The sequence below is a fragment of the Struthio camelus genome, chromosome Z, assembly GCF_040807025.1.
Source record: "Struthio camelus isolate bStrCam1 chromosome Z, bStrCam1.hap1, whole genome shotgun sequence".
Classification (NCBI taxonomy): Eukaryota; Metazoa; Chordata; class Aves; order Struthioniformes; family Struthionidae; genus Struthio; species Struthio camelus.
In genome coordinates, this window is record NC_090982.1 from 70,274,427 (window position 1) to 70,294,805 (window position 20,379).

Genomic DNA, 20,379 nt, shown 5'->3' on the forward strand with positions numbered 1-20,379 from the left:
TTCTGGAAAGCAAGTAACCACCCTTTGCTAAAACTATAGTTCCTTGAGAAACACCATTAGAGATAAAAACATTTCCTTGGTCATGTTATTCAAGACTGGAGAAAAGAGTATGTACAGCCATATCAATCAGTATTTAGTAATACTTTTGACACTAATCACAACCACATAAATTCATAGTTCAAGTCTGGGTTTTGGCAAGAGGAGGTTAGAGAGACATTAACTATATAAAAATTAGAACACTGCAGAGATTTTGCCAGCAGTTCTTCACTGATTAACGTATATGCATTTTATCAAAATATCTTGCTTATGCAACTTCCTGGGTTTATTTTTGGGCCTGTTGTTTTTAAATTGTATTATCCTCAATCAGAAATCAAGTGTAATTTAGCAGTGCCTCATTCTTATAGGCCACAGGAGACTACTACAGAAGTAAGACACTGTTCTCACAGGCAGGTGATTTCTCATTTCTCTGCTCTTGGCTCTTCACATTTTCCTCTGCCACATTTACTGTTAGCCACCAGTCTTCCCAATAAACTGAGTAAAGAGTGGTACTGTCCGGCTTTAATGCGCCTGTGTTTCAAGGTGTGTGTTATGTCCACTCTGCTAGCCAAATTCTAACTTTGCGAAACGTACTCCGCCTAAGTATTTTGGCCGCTGAGGTGCAGCTGCACTGGAGATTTTTCTTTTCTTGTCTGAGGCCACAGCCATATTAAATGATAGAGCCAAGTCAGAAACGTCTATAACTCCATAAAGCCATAGAGACCAGATATGACAACAGCCAGCCTGAGTGAAAATCCCCGCACTGGGTCAGATTCCCGTAGAGCATGGCGACGAGCCAGCCCGGGCTTGACGAGACGCTCGCCAGCTTCTGCCCTGCCCACTCACGGCTCCGCTTGCCCTCCCACAGCCTCTTGCCACTCCCCTCCTTGTGCCTTCCCCATTCCTCCTGCGGTCACTATGCCTAGACGTGCTGCCCACCATCTAAAGCCTCAGCACAAAGCTTGTCCCTTTTCTTCTGACGTGGGACAGCGCACGATTTCTGGTGCCTCGCTCACCATTAGACGGCATGAACTCTGCAGCAGCCTTGGCCTCTCTGCCCAGCAGCTCTCAGAGGAATTCGGGTCTCACTGCTGAACGTGGTGGGTCTTTGGGAGATTGCTCCTATGTTCCTGCTTACTCTGAGATAGGGGCTGAATCTGAGGAATAAAGGCAGGACCTTGCCAGGAGAAGCCCTGGGAGATGCTTCAGTCTCCTGGGGTTCCTCTGGCACTTGGGATGAAGGGGAGTATTCGCTTGGCAAAACAATTCTGTCCCCCCCAGCACGTGTCCAGCAGTCAATATGTACACACATCCATTTTGGGCACACGGCCAGGGCTGGTGCATCCTGCCAGGAGGGCTGGGCAGCCCAGCATGCAGGCTCACACCTCCCACTCCCTTCTCCCCAACTAAACCCTTTCACAGGTTCTTCCCACTTTTCAGGCTGCAGCTGAGGCGACGCATCAGGGAGCAAATTTACCCTGGTCTTTCAGGGAAAGCTGACACCAGGCCCAAGCTACTCCAAGCACCATCTCTGAAACAACAGGGGCTCCTTCACAGACCCTGATGTTGTCAAGAAGCTGCATGGGTCTAAGAGATGGGGAGCTGAGGGGATAACGCAGCTGGCAGGGCAGGGCCTCACCAGCCAGGACCCAGCCCTGCAGCACTGAAGCCAGGGGCCCCCGAGCTGGTGGCCAGATCCAGCTAAGAGTCCAAATCATGACAAAAAAATTATGGTGATGAGGAAGGTCTGAACTCAAGCCAGGTAAGTTGTCTGCTGGTCAGGGTTAAGACCAGGTTCAGTGATGGCTGGGCAGGTCCATAGTGAGCCATCAGCCTGCAGTGGGGTGGGGGTCATCTGCGTCAATGGAGTCCATGGCCAGGGATAGGCAAGACCATGTCACATCTCCAGGCAGGGACTGACAGCACTGGGCTGGGCTGGGCTGAAAAGGGGGCCAGCAAGGCCTGGGCAGGGAGAGGGAAGGCAGGGGGTGCCTGCAGGGCTCCGACACATGCAGATGGTGGCCAGATCTGCTCCCCTGCAGTTATCACGCTTGGCATGCTGCAAAGCACTGCTCCTAACGCTTCCTCTGCTAGAACTGTTGCCTTGTTTGATATGGTGCCAGTGGGCTAAAATTCCTTCTTTTTGCTGGCAGGGTTAGCTCTGCTTGCACCCATTTGAAATATCACCACTTCTTACACTGTTAACTCTCATCTACTATTATTATTTTTTAGTGTTTATTTTCATTAGCTCTTAATGTTCCTTTGCACTGTATCACTATGGCTTGATTTTATTCTTTTTAATCCTTTTAACAGCTTCAATATCAGAGCGTTCCTCTTTACAGAATCACACAGAATCACAGAATGGTTGAGGTTGGAAGGGACCTCTGGAGATCATCTAGTCCAACCTCCCTGCTCAGGCAGGGTCCTCTAGAGCATATTGCACAGGATCACATCCAGATGGGTTTTGAATATCTCCAGCGAAGAAGACTCCACTACCTCTCTGGGCAACCTCTGCCAGTGCTCTGGCACCCTCACAGGAAAGAAGTTTTTCCTCATGTTCAGATGGAACTTCCCGTGCTTCAGTTTATGCCCGTTGCCTCTCCTCCTCTCACTTGGCACCACGGAGAAGAGTCTGGCCCCATCCTCGCAACACCCTCCCTTCAGATACTTGTACACGTTGGTAAGATTCCCCCTCAGTCCTCTCTTCTCCAGGCTGAACAGGCCCAGCTCTCGCAGCCTTTCTTCACAGGAGAGATGCTCCAGTCCCCTCATCATCTTTGTAGCCCTTCGATGGAGTCGCCCCAGTAGTGCCATGTCTCTCTTGGACTGGGGAGCCCAGAATTGGACACAGGACTCCAGGTGAGGCCTCCCCAGGGCTGAGTAGAGGGACAGGATCACCTCCCTCGACCTGCTGGCAACACTCTGCTTCATGCACCCCAGGAGACCACTGGCCTTCTTGGCCACAAGGGCACACTGCTGGCTCATGTTTAACTTGTCCACCAGCACTCCCAGGTTCTTCTCTGCTTTCCTGCTGCTTTCCAGCAGGTCAACTCCCAGCCTGTCCTGCTGCATGTGGTTCTTCCTCCCTAGGTGCAGGACCCTGCACTTGCCTTGGTTGAACTTCATGAGGTTCCTCTCTGCCCAGCTCTCCAGCCTGTCCAGGTCCCTCTGAATGGTAGCACAGTCTTCTGGTGTGTCAGCCACTCCCCCCAGTTTAGTACCATCAGCAAACTTGCTGAGGGTGCACTCTGTCCCTTCCTCCAGGTCATTGATGAATATATTGAACAAGACTGGACCCAGCACTGACCCCTGGGGGACACCACTAGCCACAGGCCTCCAACTTGACTCTGCGCCATTCACCACAACCCTCTGAGCTCGGCCATCCAGCCAGTTCTCAAGCCACCTCACTGTCCACTCGTCTAGCCCACACTTCCTGAGCTTACCTAGGAGGATGTGATGGGAGACAGTGTCAAAAGCCTTGCTGAAGTCCAGGGAGACAACATCCACTGCTCTGCCCTCATCTACCCAGCCAGTCATTCCATCAGAGAAGGCTATCAGATTGGTCAAGCATGATTTCCCTTTGGTGAATCCATGCTGACTACATTGGGTAGTTAAGGGCAACTATTTTGCATGGAACAATGGGGAAAAAAGTCAGATCATTGTTCACTGCTCAAAATTGCCTCTGTCATCCTTACTTTCTGGCCAGGCAGCCAGTCAAGGATAGCAAAAGAAAAAAGAACAAAAATAAACAAAAAAGCAACCAGAAAGCCCACCTCTGAAGACACTCTGTCATCTTAAATATTCCTATGGATCAGCTTTGCCTCTCGCTCATGATTACTTTGCAAAATCGAAGGAGAAAAACTGGCGACCCCACTCAGACTCACCACAAACATTATCAAACGAACCATATTGTCAACATATTTGAATTACAGTCATCCTGAATTCTACATTCTGGTAATTGTTAGCAGGCTTTTGATTTTACATCTACTCCACATAAATATTTGTTGCTTTGGGCTTGGTGAGGTCCAGAGAAGAATAATACATGAGACATTTTTCCTGCCTTTTTCCTCCAGCTTACACTACAAGTAGATCTTTTTTCTGCTTTGTGCGTCTATCTAAACACAGTATTCAGAACTAGAAATTCAAGCATTTGTAGCCAAAAAAAGAAAATTAACATTTTCTCCAAGACTATTTTAAGCCTCTGCCAGAATAAGAGGCTCTCTTATGCATTAAAAGGGCGCCAACCGTTGAAGCATTTAGGTTCAAAGTACTGTATATTGCAGGCTGGAAAGATTCAGTAGCTGTTGCTGCCTTCAGGCTATGAACTTGCATAATTTAAGATTCTCAAAATACAGAAAGCTAACGTTCTGGGTTTTAATAGCTTTTGGTGACAGAATTCTAGTTTGTGACCTAACAATCATGATGAGAGATTAAGACAAGTAAAAATCCACTTCCTAACTTCTGTCTGTAAATGCTGCTTAACTCAGTCAAATAAATAGGCTGCATGGAACAAAGAAGCGAGATACAAGCCTTACAACTTCTGAAGGCTCCTCTGAAGACTTCAAAAGCAGCTGTTTCTCTCCACTGACTAAATAGGGAACTTGGACACTTTGGTTTAAAGAGGAGTGCTTCACTGAGCACACCCCTTCTCAGCCTAACACTTCAGACAAAAAAGTCGGAAAAAAAATCCTTAATGGGACAAAAGGAACCTGTAAGCTTTCCAGTAAAGCTCCAGTACCTCTTTGCACTGTATTTTTTCTGGTATTGCCCATACTTTAGCAACTGTATTCCAGCACATAAAACAGGAGCTGGAATGTAAGAGTACAGCTGCTTTTATAGGTCTGCATCACCATTTTCTTGCTGCTAGTAGAATGAAAAATAATACATGTTCTGACTGTGCACCTTTAAGTCTGAACATGTGGGAATTCTTCTTTAACTACAAATGACATGCCTAATGATGGCTACAACGTCTTCTGTTTGCTGCTGTTAAAGTACAAGCTGAAGCAAGCTTTTTTTGAAGTAACTGCTTATATAAGGTACACCCAGTTTATAATTGTTTGGATTCTGTATGCAAAATTAAATAAAGCTCACAACTTTAAGTGAGTAACTGAAAAAATCTATTGGGTAATCCATCATTTAATGTCATGATTATAATAATTGTGCAGTTGTAAACCCTTATTCCTTATCTTATTAACATAAAAGCATTTTTTTTAAATAGGATGAGAAGCTACAAGTGAAATAAGATTTATTTGTGTGCTTGTTTGCTTGATTTATGTAAGCTTATAAATTTGTAATAAAATGTACTAAAAATATTATTAGTCTGTGTCTTGTGTCATAGTAAGTGTCATAACAAATGTGTCATTTTGTTTTCAGTCTAAATCCTAAAATTGAATTTTTAGTCCTTTTATACTACACTGGTATAAAAGTATAAAGTATAAAAGGTAATGCTCCAATTTAAGATGGTGGAAATACATGACCGAATCATACAGTCGTACAGATTCAATTATACCAAATCTCTGCTTTGATTAAAATACCTGGTCAAACAGAGGCATTTACTGCTAGCATTATCTACAGCTTGCACTAGAGACGTCTAAGAAACAGTATAAAGACAAAAAAAGACATAGTGGAATTCGATCACTGAATCTGCAAGGATCCACTTTATGCTACACATTGGTTGTAAACTTATTTAGTATTAATCTTGCTAGTAGAAACTTTATGGTGAAGGAAACACAACCTTTTTTCCTCAATAGAATGGCATTCTCTTTATCAAAACATCTATTAGGTATGTAACCAAAACAGAAAAAGTTCATTATATAATCGAGCTAAAGCTCCCAATTGTTTTTTAAACCGAGCATTCACTCCACTAATGATCCCAGGAAAAGAAACAGAAACAGCCCACTGTGCAAAGCTGTATTCTGCTTTATAACATGACCACAGCTACAAAATACTGCCCATTGTGCTGCACCACAGCTTCAGATCTCCTTCCAAAACAGGGAAGCAGACACTCACAAACACAAAACCAAAATCAACAGCCCTACTTCAGCCAGGTTTTTCATTACACATTAAGGATTTTCAATAGCAAAAATAAGGTGCTAGAATGAATTTCCTGCATGTTACGTGAGGTACACAGAACAGTTATATCTCACTTTGGAAAACAGGAAAAAAAAGGGAAAGTAAGGGATTAGGAGTGGAGGGGGTAAGTAAGTAGTCACTAAAGAAGAAAAATGCCATAACCTACTATTATGATAAAAATATGATGTTATTACACACATTCTTTTATGTTTTTTGGAGTCCATGAATTGTTTTGGAAAAAACAAAATACCAAGAAAATCCTCTCTGAATTACTGTCTGCTTCCTGAAGCAGTTTAATAGATTGGCAGCTAGTAAGAGGTGTATAGCCTACTTTGCCTTAATAGCTCAGTCTAGCTTTTTTTTTTTTTTTTTTAAAGTATTTAGCATTTCCAGAAGGTGGCCTTAACTTGTCATTTACGTTCATCTGTTCCAAGACGGTCACTACAATGTAAAATAAGTAGCACAAAGAAAATATTCACTTTTGGTCTCAGAGATTTCTTCTTCCAAGTAACAGTCATCAGAAGGGCCTTGAAACCCTTTATTCTCTGCTGGGGCAGACAAAAGAAACTGGGCAGGCGGAGAGAACTATAAACTCTTATTTTCCTCTGGTTTTGTCCCCAGTGGATTGTGCACTCCAGCTGAAGCTATCTCCATTTTTGTGGCATTTATAAAGGCTCTCTCTAGGGTGGTTTTTCTGGCACTTTGTATTATCACCTCAAATCTTTTCATTTGTCAGGGAACTTGTAAAGGCAGTTTTGTCTCACTGCAATACCCAATTGGCTATTAGTTTCATCCCTCTGCAAAAATCAGATGAATTTGGATAACAAGTTCAAAATTTAGTAAAGGAGTACAGAAACCTACACATACCCACATACTATAATCACCTGCTGTCCATGAAAAACTAGCTGGAAAAAAACCGGAAGGTAAAGTAAAGCAGAAGCAGAAGGGTAAAGTAAGAAAGTTATAAAAGAGAGCAGTCAAGTAGTACTTGTTTCATACTAAATATACTTAGTGTTATCTTATTGCAATCTATAAAATGGCATATCTTGCTGTAGGAATAAAGTCACTCTCCTATCATTCACAGGCTATGTTGTCAGCCTAAGAATTCAATTGGAATTAGTCAACTGTTCTTACAAAATGAACACTCTGTAGTGTGACCATCTTTTGTAATACATTATGTTTTTAAACTTTTATTGACAATACTGTGCTTACATAAAGGACAAAACACCCAGCTTGTACTGCAGCACAGATATTCATTTCAGCTTCTAGAAGCTATCAAACAATTCACATTGCAATGAGCTTCTTCGGGGAGTAAATCTGCCCCCAAAAGAACCCGCTTTTCTTCCCTCGACATGTAGTTTTCAGCCTCATCCACTCCACTGTATCACTTGTGCATGCATGTAATGCATGCAGCTATGACATCAAATAAAGTTCATTTCATGTAATACAAGTAATTCTGTGCTGGTTGCATTGTTCTGGGGCTTTTCTGTAAATCAATACGAAATGTATTTTTGCTATAACTTTAGCATACTAGGACAGACCTACATGGAATCCAAGCTACCTACTGCAGACTGAAGGACTACTTGTAATTCAGACTGGAAAGGCATACTAACCTCAACCTGCTATGATCAGGATAAGTGAAAAAACAAAGGCAATTTCTCATTATCTTTTCCTGTATATTTACTTCTCTATTGTTTGCACATTTTTCTCCAATATGCAAAACCCCATCAGTCTATACCCACAAGGACAGTTAAAAATGTCCAGCACATGCACAGAAATATGACTTTGATAATCACAGTTAATCTGTTTTTATTTTAAATTGAACAGATGTCTTACTGGGAATGCCCCTCCAAATAAATACAATGTAGACCTCTGATAGGAAATCAAAAAGAGAAAAGAATGTAATTGGCAAGAGATTGGATTTTTTGGACTAAAAGTCAAAGTATCCTATGATTCTCACTCCCATTACTTTGTTGATATTTCATCATGTTTACAGAAGTCTTAGAAGGTGAGTCCCGATATTGTCTCCTCTATTTGGTGTATTTTCTTTTATCTTGAGACCTAAGTTTTCTTCACATCAGCTAAATTACCTGAAACTGTTTAATAATTAGCAGAGATTATAAGGTTTACCAAAGAAATGAATTAGAAGCCATGACCAAAAAAATCCCAACCCATTAACAATGCCTCATTTAATAAAAAATCCTCCCTTCCCCTCCTCCTCCTCCCCCTTCTCTCCCTCCCTCCAAGAAGTTTTCTCGGCTCAGTTGGCTAACTACTTCTTCCTGGAAGTAGGTCAACTTCGAGTTTGGAAGCTTCAGACTGTGTGAAAATCTGAGTCACTGCCTTTGAGTTGCAACTGTTTATGACATGAGAAGCAGCACTGAAGAGTTATCAATGACCTGTTATAAAAGCAAACAGAATACAACGTAACATACAAATTGTGAATGAAAAGTTGAGGAGCCTGGGATAACACTACTCGATGCTATGTAATTTACTCTTCCGTCACTACTGCAACGTAAGAGACCTATTTAAATTCACCCACAACTGCATTAGTTACTCGGGAAGAGTTGCCTTTCACTTGAGAACTCTGTGCCCCACATTGTCACTTCTGTTCCCAGGACAGATGTAAAACCTGCTCTTTATCTGGAATTAAGACATCTCAACAATCTACTGTACGTACAAGGGCAGATTCCCAAGTTCCTGCAGGACTGACAACTTCCTGTGTATTTTTAATTAAGATAGCAAGTATTCAAACCTACTCAGTTTTATTATCCTGGCATGTTTCCATCATTAAGTACAGTGGGAATAAATTACTTTTACAGCAAACTCGCACAAATTACATTTTCTTAAACTGACTTGCAAGTTTTTCTCTTCCTTCTTTATCTTGGTAAAACCAACAGGAATGTTTCAGCTTAACTCTTAGACTACCGCAGTTTGTCCTCAACAATACCACAGAGAGATAAAAAATACACAAGGCTAATAACCTTTATAGACCTAAATACTACACATGCATTTAGATTACTGGCTTCACAAGTAATGATCACAAAAAAACTTCATGTGCTTCCCTATGATAAAAAAATGACTTCTCATGCAGCATTTCACTCTAGCAAATTCTCTTCCCTCATGCTCACATTATCAGTTGTTGACCATTTTTAAAAATAGTGATATTTCCAAATATAGTTGGAGAAGCACAAGCTCTGTTAAGACTGAATGAGAGGAAACATATGTCATTACATAGAAACGAATGAGACTTACCTCTCTCTACCCTACTAACTGCATTTGGTCTTGGCTGCTATGAAAGCACATGTTTTTGTACACAGACGTCAAGAAGATAGGAAAGGAACCAAAGCTCTTCGCTGGTAACCTAGCCATTTTGTCTTCTAGACTGTATGAAAATGTCAGCATATTCAAATATCACAATTAAACGTGACCTAAAAAGGCTATATATATATGGAAAAGGCTGAGGGACTCGCCTCAAGATGACTCTGCTGCTCAGGGATGTAGCCTTGCAGCCCAGGCAACAAAAAGGCTTAAAAGTGACTCTGCCATCAGCACGGAGGCAGTGTTAGGACCTTGCTGCTTCCTAATGGCTTCCAAAGGACCAGCCTGGAGCTCTGCTCTCTGGGCTGCCTGCAGACAGCCTGAGAAACCAGAATGGTATTAGCTGTAACAAGCTTGCTACGTTAGCTTCCTGCAACAAGAAAGCCTCCAAAGTACCACAGGATATATAATACAATAGTTGGAAGAGCTATAATTATCAGACTTTTGTTTTCCTATTGCAGACTTAAGGACTATTTCTCTCTAGTGATTGTAAAGGGAGCTCACGGCCTGGAAACCTGAACATTATGTCTGAATTACCCACCTGCAATTCCTCCTTAATATGCATTGAGATTAGCGACTCTGACACCACATAGGGCTTAGGCAGAAGGCGGGCTCCTTAAAATCTGGTAAAGGATCCAGGAAGCCCAGACTTTAGCAGCTACCTAACCCCGAATGAACATAAATTTACTTGTCACCTATGTTTTATAGCACAAAGTCATATCATCAAAATTTAGACTATAATACCAGTGTGGAAGCGCCTTTGTCTAAGAACAAGGTATCATTCCCTATCTGAGACCCACGGTGGTATCAGGACCAGAGATAACGGCTGCTTCCTGGAGTGAATAACTTCTGTTCTAAATCATGTGATTAAATTATTTGATTGTTAATTTCTTTTTATCCACTCTTTATCAAATGTAAAATGCAAAAGCAGTCCAAAAGGGCAAACTCCTCCCAGCTAAATGCCCCAAACATTATTCCATAGGCAAGATCTGCCTTTGCTCGTCCTTCTGGATACATGAACATACATTCTGGGATGAGCAGAGACCTGATTTCAAGAGTAGAGGTGGAGAGAGCTTTTCTTTGACCACTTTATTAGCCGGTACCAAAGACACTTCTGGAAAAGCGAGAGGTGAGCCTGAATCATCACCCACTTGAACCATTCCTTCTCAGGCAGCTACCTCTCAAGGCAAAGCTCAGGTAGATGCCAACCTCCAGGAAGGACTCCCCACCCTGGCCCTCAGAGGCACCTAATGCAGGGGCCTTCAAGCAGTCCCCCCTCTACCTATGGGCTGACTGCAGGAGCCTTCCTGCCCTGTCAGCAGACTCTTTTCTGAGCACTTTAAAAGTGCCTAAATGTCTCTACCAAGTTCAGGCTACCTAACTCTGCCATCCTGAACCACCCCAAATGGGGCAGGGGGCCTCGGTTTCAGGTGCTGTAGCACTATGTCCGTGGGACGGCAGCGGCGGCTACTCCCCCAGCCTCGAACACGTACACGGGACTAGCGTATCCAGATGCCCACAGTCAGGTGAGTGACATGCTATCTCCAGTCAGAGTTCGGAAAGAAGTTATCTTTTCTGTAAAATGCAGCTATTGTACATTTTGGGGACAGAGAGGGGGGCCCACGTACATTTAAGAAGTGTTTTCTGGAGATAATACTTGCTTCCACAAAAAAGAGAACAGTTGCTTTTTGTCTTAAGAGAAGCAAAGTCCATTGTAATTGTAATCACCTTCTGAGAAAGACAACTCTGGAGACTCTTGGAATATTTTCTTTACAGTATGTATTCAATATGATGAACTAGCTTTGGGCAGTTTGGAAAAGAAAACAAAAAAAATTTGAGATAGCAGAGACAGTGAAATGAAAAGATATTTGGCTGGAGTCATATGAATAACTATTATTAGCAGAGTTACTAAAGCACTACTACCCAAGCAGTGCTGCTGGGTTTTTTTCCCCTCTGTTGTTTTGCCCATCTTAAGACAGTTATTTCCTTTTCAGTCATTTGTGCTATTCTAAAGTTGACCTATTTTAGGCTTATGTAAATGGGAACTCTGCTTAGTGGGCTTACTTAGACAAAGTGTTAGGCCAGTTACTAAAATTATTTTTTCACTTATCAAAGGTTAGCTGAATTCTTATTTGAGAAATATCAGCTACATCTGAGTTTAATATCTAAAAACCAAATCAGTTCTACATATACCTGAAGTACTGCACATATTGATAACCCAATTTTATACCACGCAGAAGGAGTTCTGGATTACATTGCTCTCTTGTTGATTATTACAACGTTACTCATATTACCTTATTATAGTTTTCAGCTAAGAAAGTAGAAGAGGTGAACAGTAATTTTATGGAAAACTATTTCTTAATGTTGTGCCTTTCTTCACTGAAAAATTACTGTTCTCCTCATGTTGAAATAGAAAATGCAAATTTTCTCCTGAACCTGAGAAAAAACTTCTCTGAACCTGAGGAAAAACTTCTTCACTGTGAGGGTGACAGAGCATTGGAACAGGTTGCCCAGAGAGGTGGTGGAGTCTCCTTCCCTGGAGATAGTCAAAACCCGTCTGGATGTGATCCTGGGCAATATGCTCTAGGTGACCCTGCTTGAACAGGGAGGTTGGACTAGATGATCTCCAGAGGTCCCTTCCAACCTAAACGATTCTGTGAAATACTGATATATGCACAGCAACCTTTTCCAGTTTTCTTGAATCTCATGCATCCTCTACTGCAATGCTATTCTGTAACCTTCTAGCATACATCAGTTGATCAGGGACAACACACTATGCTTGCTTCTGCATACAAACAGATCTCAACCAAGGAGATTTTTCTTTATTTAACTTACCTTATTGTAGCACATGAGTATTAAAAAAGGGGGAGCACTATTTCAGGACCTAGTTGCCTCGGTTCAGGCAACCACTTAGTCATTTATCTGGTTTTAAGCACGGGGATATACCTCACTAAGTGAGCAGGACCAGCCCAGAGTAAATTTAGACTTAAAGTTAAGTAATTTACTGATCTGCTGTTTTAGCAGATTATGTAACTAAGTAGGATTTCTTAATCAATGCACTTTAGGAGCCCAAGGAAAATATAAATCACCAAAGGCCTAACTGAACAGTCAGAAGAATGATGCGATCGGGAAACGTACGTAGCCCATTAGCTAATTTGGCTAGCGTACCTGTTGTGGGCAGCTGCCTTACTCTAGGTAGCACAGAGCATGGCACAGGCACACCCCATAAAAGTGCCTGGCTCACAATTTCTCCTAACTGTGCCCAGCACAGCATTAAGATCACATAAACTGAGTGCTGGTTCACTATTCCTCATTCAAATAAAAAGTCGATATTGCAGTCAGACAACATTGTTCTTAACTGGTTATTCAAGATACTCAGGTAGCCCGATTATCTGCAGTCTTAACTCTATGGATTTAGTATAGTTGTGTGTTGCAGCTTTAACATAGCATCATCTGCTGCCGCCTTTCTTGTACATGGGTCACATATAGACCCATATGTGACAGATATATAGCTAGACAGATAAATGCACGAACAAAGGTAAAAAACCTAGCTGAGCCTTTCCACCCCCGTCCCTAGAGAAAATGAAATCCTAAATAAATATGCAAACCACCCGCGGATTCCAGATTTCCTTCGGCAGATTTTCTCATTCAAGAACGGTCCCTTTACTGTGTAATATGCTCCCATGCAGAAGCATTTTGTTAACAATAGTTCTTCAGGAGAATTCTTTATCTTCTGTTCTTCTGAAATAACCAACCATATTAGCCGAGGAGATTTATGTGATTAAAAAAAATCCTATACGAAATACAGGCAGAAAGAAAGATGAACTTGGAAGCAGGATGAAAAGGGCAAAACAAATTGGGAATAAGGCAAGAGAGTTCCACCACGGCTGTGCATAACTACCAAGCCATTCATTCTGTCTACCAGTAATTTGAAAGGCACAAAAGAATCTGTGACATTCATCATGTGTGATATTCAACCATGCAGACGCCATTGGTTATATGCAAAACGTATTTGCTCTTACAGCATTCAAGGAGTCCATGTTTATCTTATCCCTTTGACTGCACAGTTCCTTTTTTAAGTCCTGAAAAATGTATCCTTTTAAAAGGATTTTTAAAGAATATGCATCTCCAGGAAAAAATAAAGCTCACTTAGTACCTGGAGAGGGATGCCAAGAGGACTAATTCTTATTCAAAGCAACAATTACTAGCCCTCAGAATATCACACTTATTTGATAATTCAGAACTACCAGCCTGTTTTGGGGGTGACGGTAACGCTCACACAGCTTACACTGACTTCACTGGATGCTTTAATTATTCTCTACCTCCAGAAAAATGAGTGCAGTATGAGCAGGAAGAATGTTCTCTCGTACTGCTTTACAGGAATGCATACACTCATATGCAGTTAATACAGAGAGAAGGTACCAGTTATCCAGTTTAATTCACATTAATTTATTGTTATTACTCTTTTCTCAGTACCGTGAATAAGGGGTATGTTCATTAACTATTTTGTACAGTCACGTGCAAGTCTTTCACTTAAAGGATTATAAATAAAAATCCTTCTCCGTTATCCTTTTTAATAGAAATGAAAACTCAGGCCGAGACAGTTCTCGGATGTCCTTGACTGATTTGAATGGGAACAGTACAACCAATTTATTTACACAAAAAATAAGGTTATCAACCTGTTTTCTCTCACTTTACAGGGTCTGAAATCCTAACATAGCTCTGTATCACAGGACCAGAGATCACTTTGTGAAAAAGAAGTCCTAAACATTAAATATGCTAATGAAAATGTCCTAAAACAAGCCGATAACATGTGTTGGTATGCAAGTGCATGGCTATGCCGATGAGAACCCAGGCTGAGCCCTGTCTGCGTTTCGACATGGTAACCATGGCAATGGGAAAGGGCCGGCACAAAAGCCTAACAAAGAAAACCTTTAAATGAAAATAATGACAGTGGTTAGAGAATGCTCAAGATTTCTACTGGTGGAAATGACTTGGTTTACTCATCTTGAAACGCATGAACTCCCTTCTACCTGCATTAGCCCTAAAGGAAAGTATTTTATTCACATTTAGCTGTTTGGACGTTTGTCCATTACATTGGCAGATCCCAGTTTTTGGGCTCCAAGAAAAAATATCATATGAAATACATGCAAAAACTACTTTCATTCATTCAAAATTAACAACAGTGAAAATGACCACAATGAATAACACTTATATAGTGACTAAGAAAACAATAAAAAGAAGCAGTATTAGTCCTTTTACTTAACTTCCTAAATGAAAACTCTGTAATCGAATCAAAAAAGTAAAGAACAATTCAAAAATTGTTTCCAAGTCAGGCAACACACGCACATGGTTCAAACTTGTTGGTAACGTCTCATGTTTACTTTGCTCAAATTATGCACAAATAAATATTAACTGTTAATGTATTTAGGAGTGTGAAGGTAATACCCTGCGTATACATTTTAAAATAAACATCATTTGTACAAAATACAAGTCCAGCAACACAGTATGAAAGAACCCTTACTTCAGTGTGCCATGCTGTGAAAGGCAGAACTCCAAGAATAATATATAATAATGCTCTTGCTACCTGACAAACTCTCTTCAAGCAGGAAAAAGTAGAGATAGTTCTGATTTCAGGAAGATTCACGTTTGAGTCCTGCTTTCAAATAAACTTCAGATCTTAGAATGCAAACAGGATTTTCTTAAACATTAAAGTTGCTCACAAGCATCATGATAATAAAACAACAAGGTAACAAAAGATCATTAAAAAAGGGAGAAAGACAAAAGATAAGCTAGCTTGTACAGCTTTAAGTTGTGTGTGCGCGCCTGTGTGTGTATGTGTTACAAACACATACTGTATTTTTGCCTGGACTTTTGGCTTCATTTATTGCACAAAGTGGGTAATTTTCACTTGCTATTCAGTTATCAGTTTTCTCTCTGCTGCTCAGTACATGGCCTTGTACTTTCAAGATATACCATTCTAATTTCTTGAATTAGTAGCCTCTTTGTGGATACATCTGAATATATTTCAGCCACATCTCTACATATTTCAGCATCTATTTGCAAATGCAAGTGAAACTATTTTTGAGAACTCATAGAAAAGAGATTATCCTCAGCCACATTTATAGAAGGGAAACAAAAGATTAAATTCAAAAGTACTCACCAGTGCTGGATATCTAACTTGATACAGCTAAAACCTTATTTTTTCAGAATGCATAACACATTCAAAATACAATTTCCTTTGACTTCACTCACAGCTGTGAATGCACAGCAGCTCTGCATCTCAAGATGCAGTTTCACAACCAGCTCAAGCCAGTGGAGGTGCTGGCTACCAGTGAAATGGACTTTGCCAGCTTCCCTCCCACCTCTGGCCAGTGCTAGCACTTGAATAAATTGTACAAGTGAACAGACTCAGTTTAACCAATCCCCAAAATTGATCTGACTCAAAAAAGGGAAAAGATAACTCCTTGGGCAGATGGGTCCCTGGCCTGTTCTCCAGACCAAGCCCTAGTGGCAGCCCAGGAAAACCGGTGGGAACGTGCAACCAAGAGCGGGAGGAAGTCCTTGCAGCAGCAGCCTCACATTTAGGTCAGCTTAACCAGATCGTGAAAACACAGCTTCAGTTTTGAGAACCCCTGGCTGAGCAAAGAGAAAGAGAAGAACACAAAAGCTCCAACCACATGTCAAAGATTTGATTTAAATGACTTGCCTGAAACTGCACTAGGCTTTTGTGACAGCAAAACAGAGAAAGAATCCAATTCTGCAAGGAAAAAAAAAAAATCTTTCTCTTAAGCCTACTTTTCTTCTTATTCCTAGAGCACCTTCTAATTTCAGCAATAAGTGAGGCAGGCGTCTCAGCCGCTTTTCCAATCACACTACCTTCCCCTGTCCAGGCAACTACCTGCAGTGCAAAACTGACGTGCAAAGGAGACAAATCCAGGTTGCTAACTTATTTCTGGCACTTCCTAACTTTTGAGTGTTTAACTCTGTTTTTTTATCACAACTTTCATATGTATAGTATCCTAGGATTTAAACAAAAGCAATCTGAAGAAAAAGACTTATATTAGCGGTAATATTAGCGGGGTCTTCTTCTATCTCACTATACAGGTGCACAGCCCATTGCCAACAAGATTAATGGGATACTACTGCTTCCCTGGGACAACAGGATGCTTTTCATCAGCAAGATATTTAAGATATGCAATAAGGTAAGTTTTTTTCATATATTTTCTGAATAACAGAAAAGGAAAATTTAGTTTCTATCCAAAGTTTCAGAGAAGCCTCCTTTACATTTTCATATAGGGCTGCTTCCACTTCCAGGCTGCCTGGGTCCCACGGCACAGTTATTAGCTATGTCCACACAGCCCAGGGCCCTCCCCGCTGCAGCCTTTGGGCAGCGGGCACAGCAGTTCACACCCCACTCTTCAGTGCCAGCCCCCTGTAAAGGGACTGGGGGCGCTGACAGTGATAGCACTTTGCTGAAGACTCTTTTGGTCCTCAAGTCGTACATCTGTAGCCCTAAAGACATAAAATCTAACTGTGATTTTTCAGTTCCAAGTGCCTGAAATAGTGCAGGGGTGTGAGCTTGACAGAGTGGGCCTTTTAAGGACATGTCAGGGCTACATTGTTCACCTCCTGGGTTGTGGCAGAAAGATATTTGGTAGCCTTGAACATGAAGGCCTGCTGAGCTGATATAGATGAGACCACACTAAATTTGGTTCCCTCCATCGTGCCCAGTCCTCCACACTGTCTCTTCAGAATAGACTCTGAAGGATACTATTCTTAGGAAACCATCCAGTTTTGTCTCAGAAGGAACAAGCTGGTTCACCCAGAACCTAGGAACCAACTCAGGATCCAGAAGCTATTTAGAAAGCAGAATGCCTAACCAACAGCACAGATTGTTGTAAAAATATTAAATAACAAGAGGGATCGTTCCTGTATTTACAGGTGCGGACCCAGACTTCACACAGGTACAGCTGCACCCCACCAGAAATCAATTGCACAGAAAGCCCAGCTGGGCTCCATGCAAAGTAAGGACAGAATTTATGCTAGTAAGCTGATAAAAATCTATTTCTTTCCAGAGGAATGTATTTTTCTAAAGGTTTGTTACTTGGCCAAATTTGGGTAGATTTTCAAGATGATGCAAATATCACCTTTCTGCCAAATTTCAAATATCTACTTTGAAACATGAGGACACTAGAGCGTCTCAAAGAAAATGTTACCAGAACTGAACCTAGACAAGACACTATATTTTTCCACCAGCCTCACTCTCAGAAGGAGCTGGACTACTCTGACTCTGGTTTTTATGAACAGGCTAAGGAAGAAACCTGATTCTAGAAAATGTACACTTAAAGAATAAAATGCAGCAAACCTATAAGCAACCAAAACCAGTGCCTTGCAACAGAAAGCATCAGGCTTTGTTGTATGCAATGCTATTAAGTCTGTCTTTCAGTTATGATTCGTTATCATTTCTCAGTTGGGCTAGATTAGCTGAATTAAGCAATCTTGCAAGAAAAGTAATGCAACTGTCCTAACTGTTGCATTACTTTTCTTGTAAGATTGCTTAATTCAGCTAAGCTAGCCCAATTAAATTCAAATATACTGCCTTTGAAGGTAAAACAGTTCATTAGAACTGAACTAATTTTTTAAGACATGATTGTGGGAAAGCTACAACAGTATCACCACAGCAGGATCCTAAGTGGCTCAGAGGAAACGCTCTCTTCCCAAACGCTCGCTTCCCCAAACTTTTTCTTTTTCCTATGGAGTCCTACAAGATCAAAGAAGGCATAAGTGAGTAGTAATTCAGCAATTACATCCACCAACATCAAACGTCATGACATATCTGAAATCAAAATTATGACAGCTTTGAATCGTATAAATGAAGACATATCTGCCAGAACTGTATGCATACTGCCTGAACAAAGTCAGCCTATCCACTTCAGTCAGCGATCACTGTCAGGGGAATCTTGCTCTCACAATCAGTCCTTGTCTTCTACTTTAAACACCGCTCTACAAAACTTCACAAGTCTCAAGACTTTGACACCATGAATTACAGAGCATATTTATGTTGCTGGCATGCAGTGACTGTAACCAGGAGAATAAAGGATGGATTAAGCAAAAATGCAGAGTGGGTGTTTTCCACTTTGATGCTCTAAGAATTTTTCTTTTTTAAAAAATTACCAGGTTGTTTGTATAACGTATGTCTCACCACAGGTTAATATTTTTGCATTTGATTTCATACCCTGCAGCCGCACATTCCACTGCGCTGTTTGCTATAGTTACTGAAAGAACAAGTTGGAACAGCTCATCAGTGAAAACTCATTTTTATGCTTCTTCAGTAACGTGGTAATTAAAGGCTCATGACAGCATACAGAATATTTAAACTCCGAAAGTGCTTGGGAATTCGCTCATGGCAAGTGAATATGATAGTTCCCAGCTCATAGTTCCCAGGAAAATATAAGTAATGGTAATTTAGTCAGCCAAGAGAAGGAGATGTTTCAAGTTTCCCTGTCCTTTTCCAAGGAGCGACATCTGCCCAACAGGGTGGGAACGGACCTAAAGAGTTCTTGCAAATTAGGAAGAGAATTCACAATAAAAAATATCAGCTTCCCTTTTATAATGCCACAATCACTATGTGAGTATAAACTCACACAGCAAACTGCACCCACTCCCCCCCCCCGCCATCATTTTATTGAAACGCAAACTCCACGCCAATCCAGGAGTTCAGGATTTCATCCACTCTAAAAACGCAGCCTTGCTGCTTGCCGCCAATACATACATGCTCCCCCCGCCCCGCTTCTGGCCCGCAAGCCAGCGGAGGGGAGCGGGACGGGGCAGACGTGCCCAGCTCGGCAGCCTCCGCCCCGCACCTGCGGCGGCCGCGCCGCGCGCCCCCCGCGCAGTCCCCGCACCCCGCCGGGAGACCTACCCAGAGCCAGCAGCAGCGGCAGCGCCGAGCCCATGGCGCGGAGCGGCGCGGCGCGGCGCGGTGCGGTGCGGGGGCCGGGCTGGGCCGTGTCGGGGCGCGCCGCAGCAGGCCGCTCCCGGGCTGGCCGCTTCCCAGCGCGGCACTGAGCGCCACCTGCTCCTCGCCGCCCCGAAATACCCCTCCTCCTCCTCCTCCTGCTCCTCCCCGCCCCCTGCTCGCCGCGGAGCGCCGCGGCTGCGGAGCGGCCGGAGGCGGCCCCCGCCCCGCCGTGCCCGTGCCCGTGCCCCGGGGCCCCGTCGAGGCCGAGCGGCGAGGGGGAAGCGGCGCAGCCCGCCCTGCGCCGCCGGGGGGCCCCGCGCCGCCGGGCAGCCCGCGGGGCCGCGCCGCGCCGCCCGCTCCCGCTCCCGCTCCGACCGCGCCGCCTCGGGGCCTCCCTGCCCGCGGCGGGGTGGGCCTGGGGGCTGCTGCGCTCCCGGCTTCCTCCCCAGATTCACTGCCCAGAGGTGACCCCCGACGTGCGTGCGGGGGTGCGCCCGCTCCGAGGCGCTGCCGCTGGAAGGGCGACGGCTCCTGGACCTGGAGGCGCTGCCGTGGTGGCAAGAACAGCTGTGGGAACCCTAAAACAGCAGTTTGGAGAGGAGGGATGTGAATTGCCCTTTTCAAGTCGCGCGAGTCATTTGAAGGTGCTGAAAATGTAGAATCATAGTAAAACAGATTAATTTACGCAACTGTGTAAGAATGGGTATCTTCTGCATGTATTAAATTGCATATTCAATTACGTTAAGTCTACATCTTCTCATTTCAATGAAATGGCTGCAGAATATGCATTCAGCCATGCGAGAGTGCAACAGGATCCAGGAAACTTGCCACACAACCGATGGGAAGTTTGCCATGATGCTGGTGCTGTATTGCCTGTGGCAGAGTATTGCCCATAGCGTCTTAGGTGCCAGGCTAATATTTGGACACACAATGTGAATTTAAAGCCAGTAAAAACAGGAAGGTAAGAATTTCCACTTGCAAATAAA

At 42.8% G+C, this 20,379-nt stretch overlaps 1 protein-coding gene across 1 annotated transcript in view; it reads right to left on the reverse strand.

Moving 5' to 3' along the window:
* Nucleotides 1–19,485, reverse strand: part of LOC138064389 (integrin alpha-2-like) — a 72,378-nt gene extending 52,893 nt beyond the window's left edge. Inside the window, exon 1 of the mRNA XM_068926630.1 lies at nt 19,355–19,485. Within this exon, the coding sequence (XP_068782731.1) occupies nt 19,355–19,388 (34 nt within the window). The 5' untranslated portion in view covers nt 19,389–19,485. The remainder of the gene's footprint in view (nt 1–19,354) is intronic.
* Between the last annotated feature and the right edge of the window lie 894 nt (nt 19,486–20,379).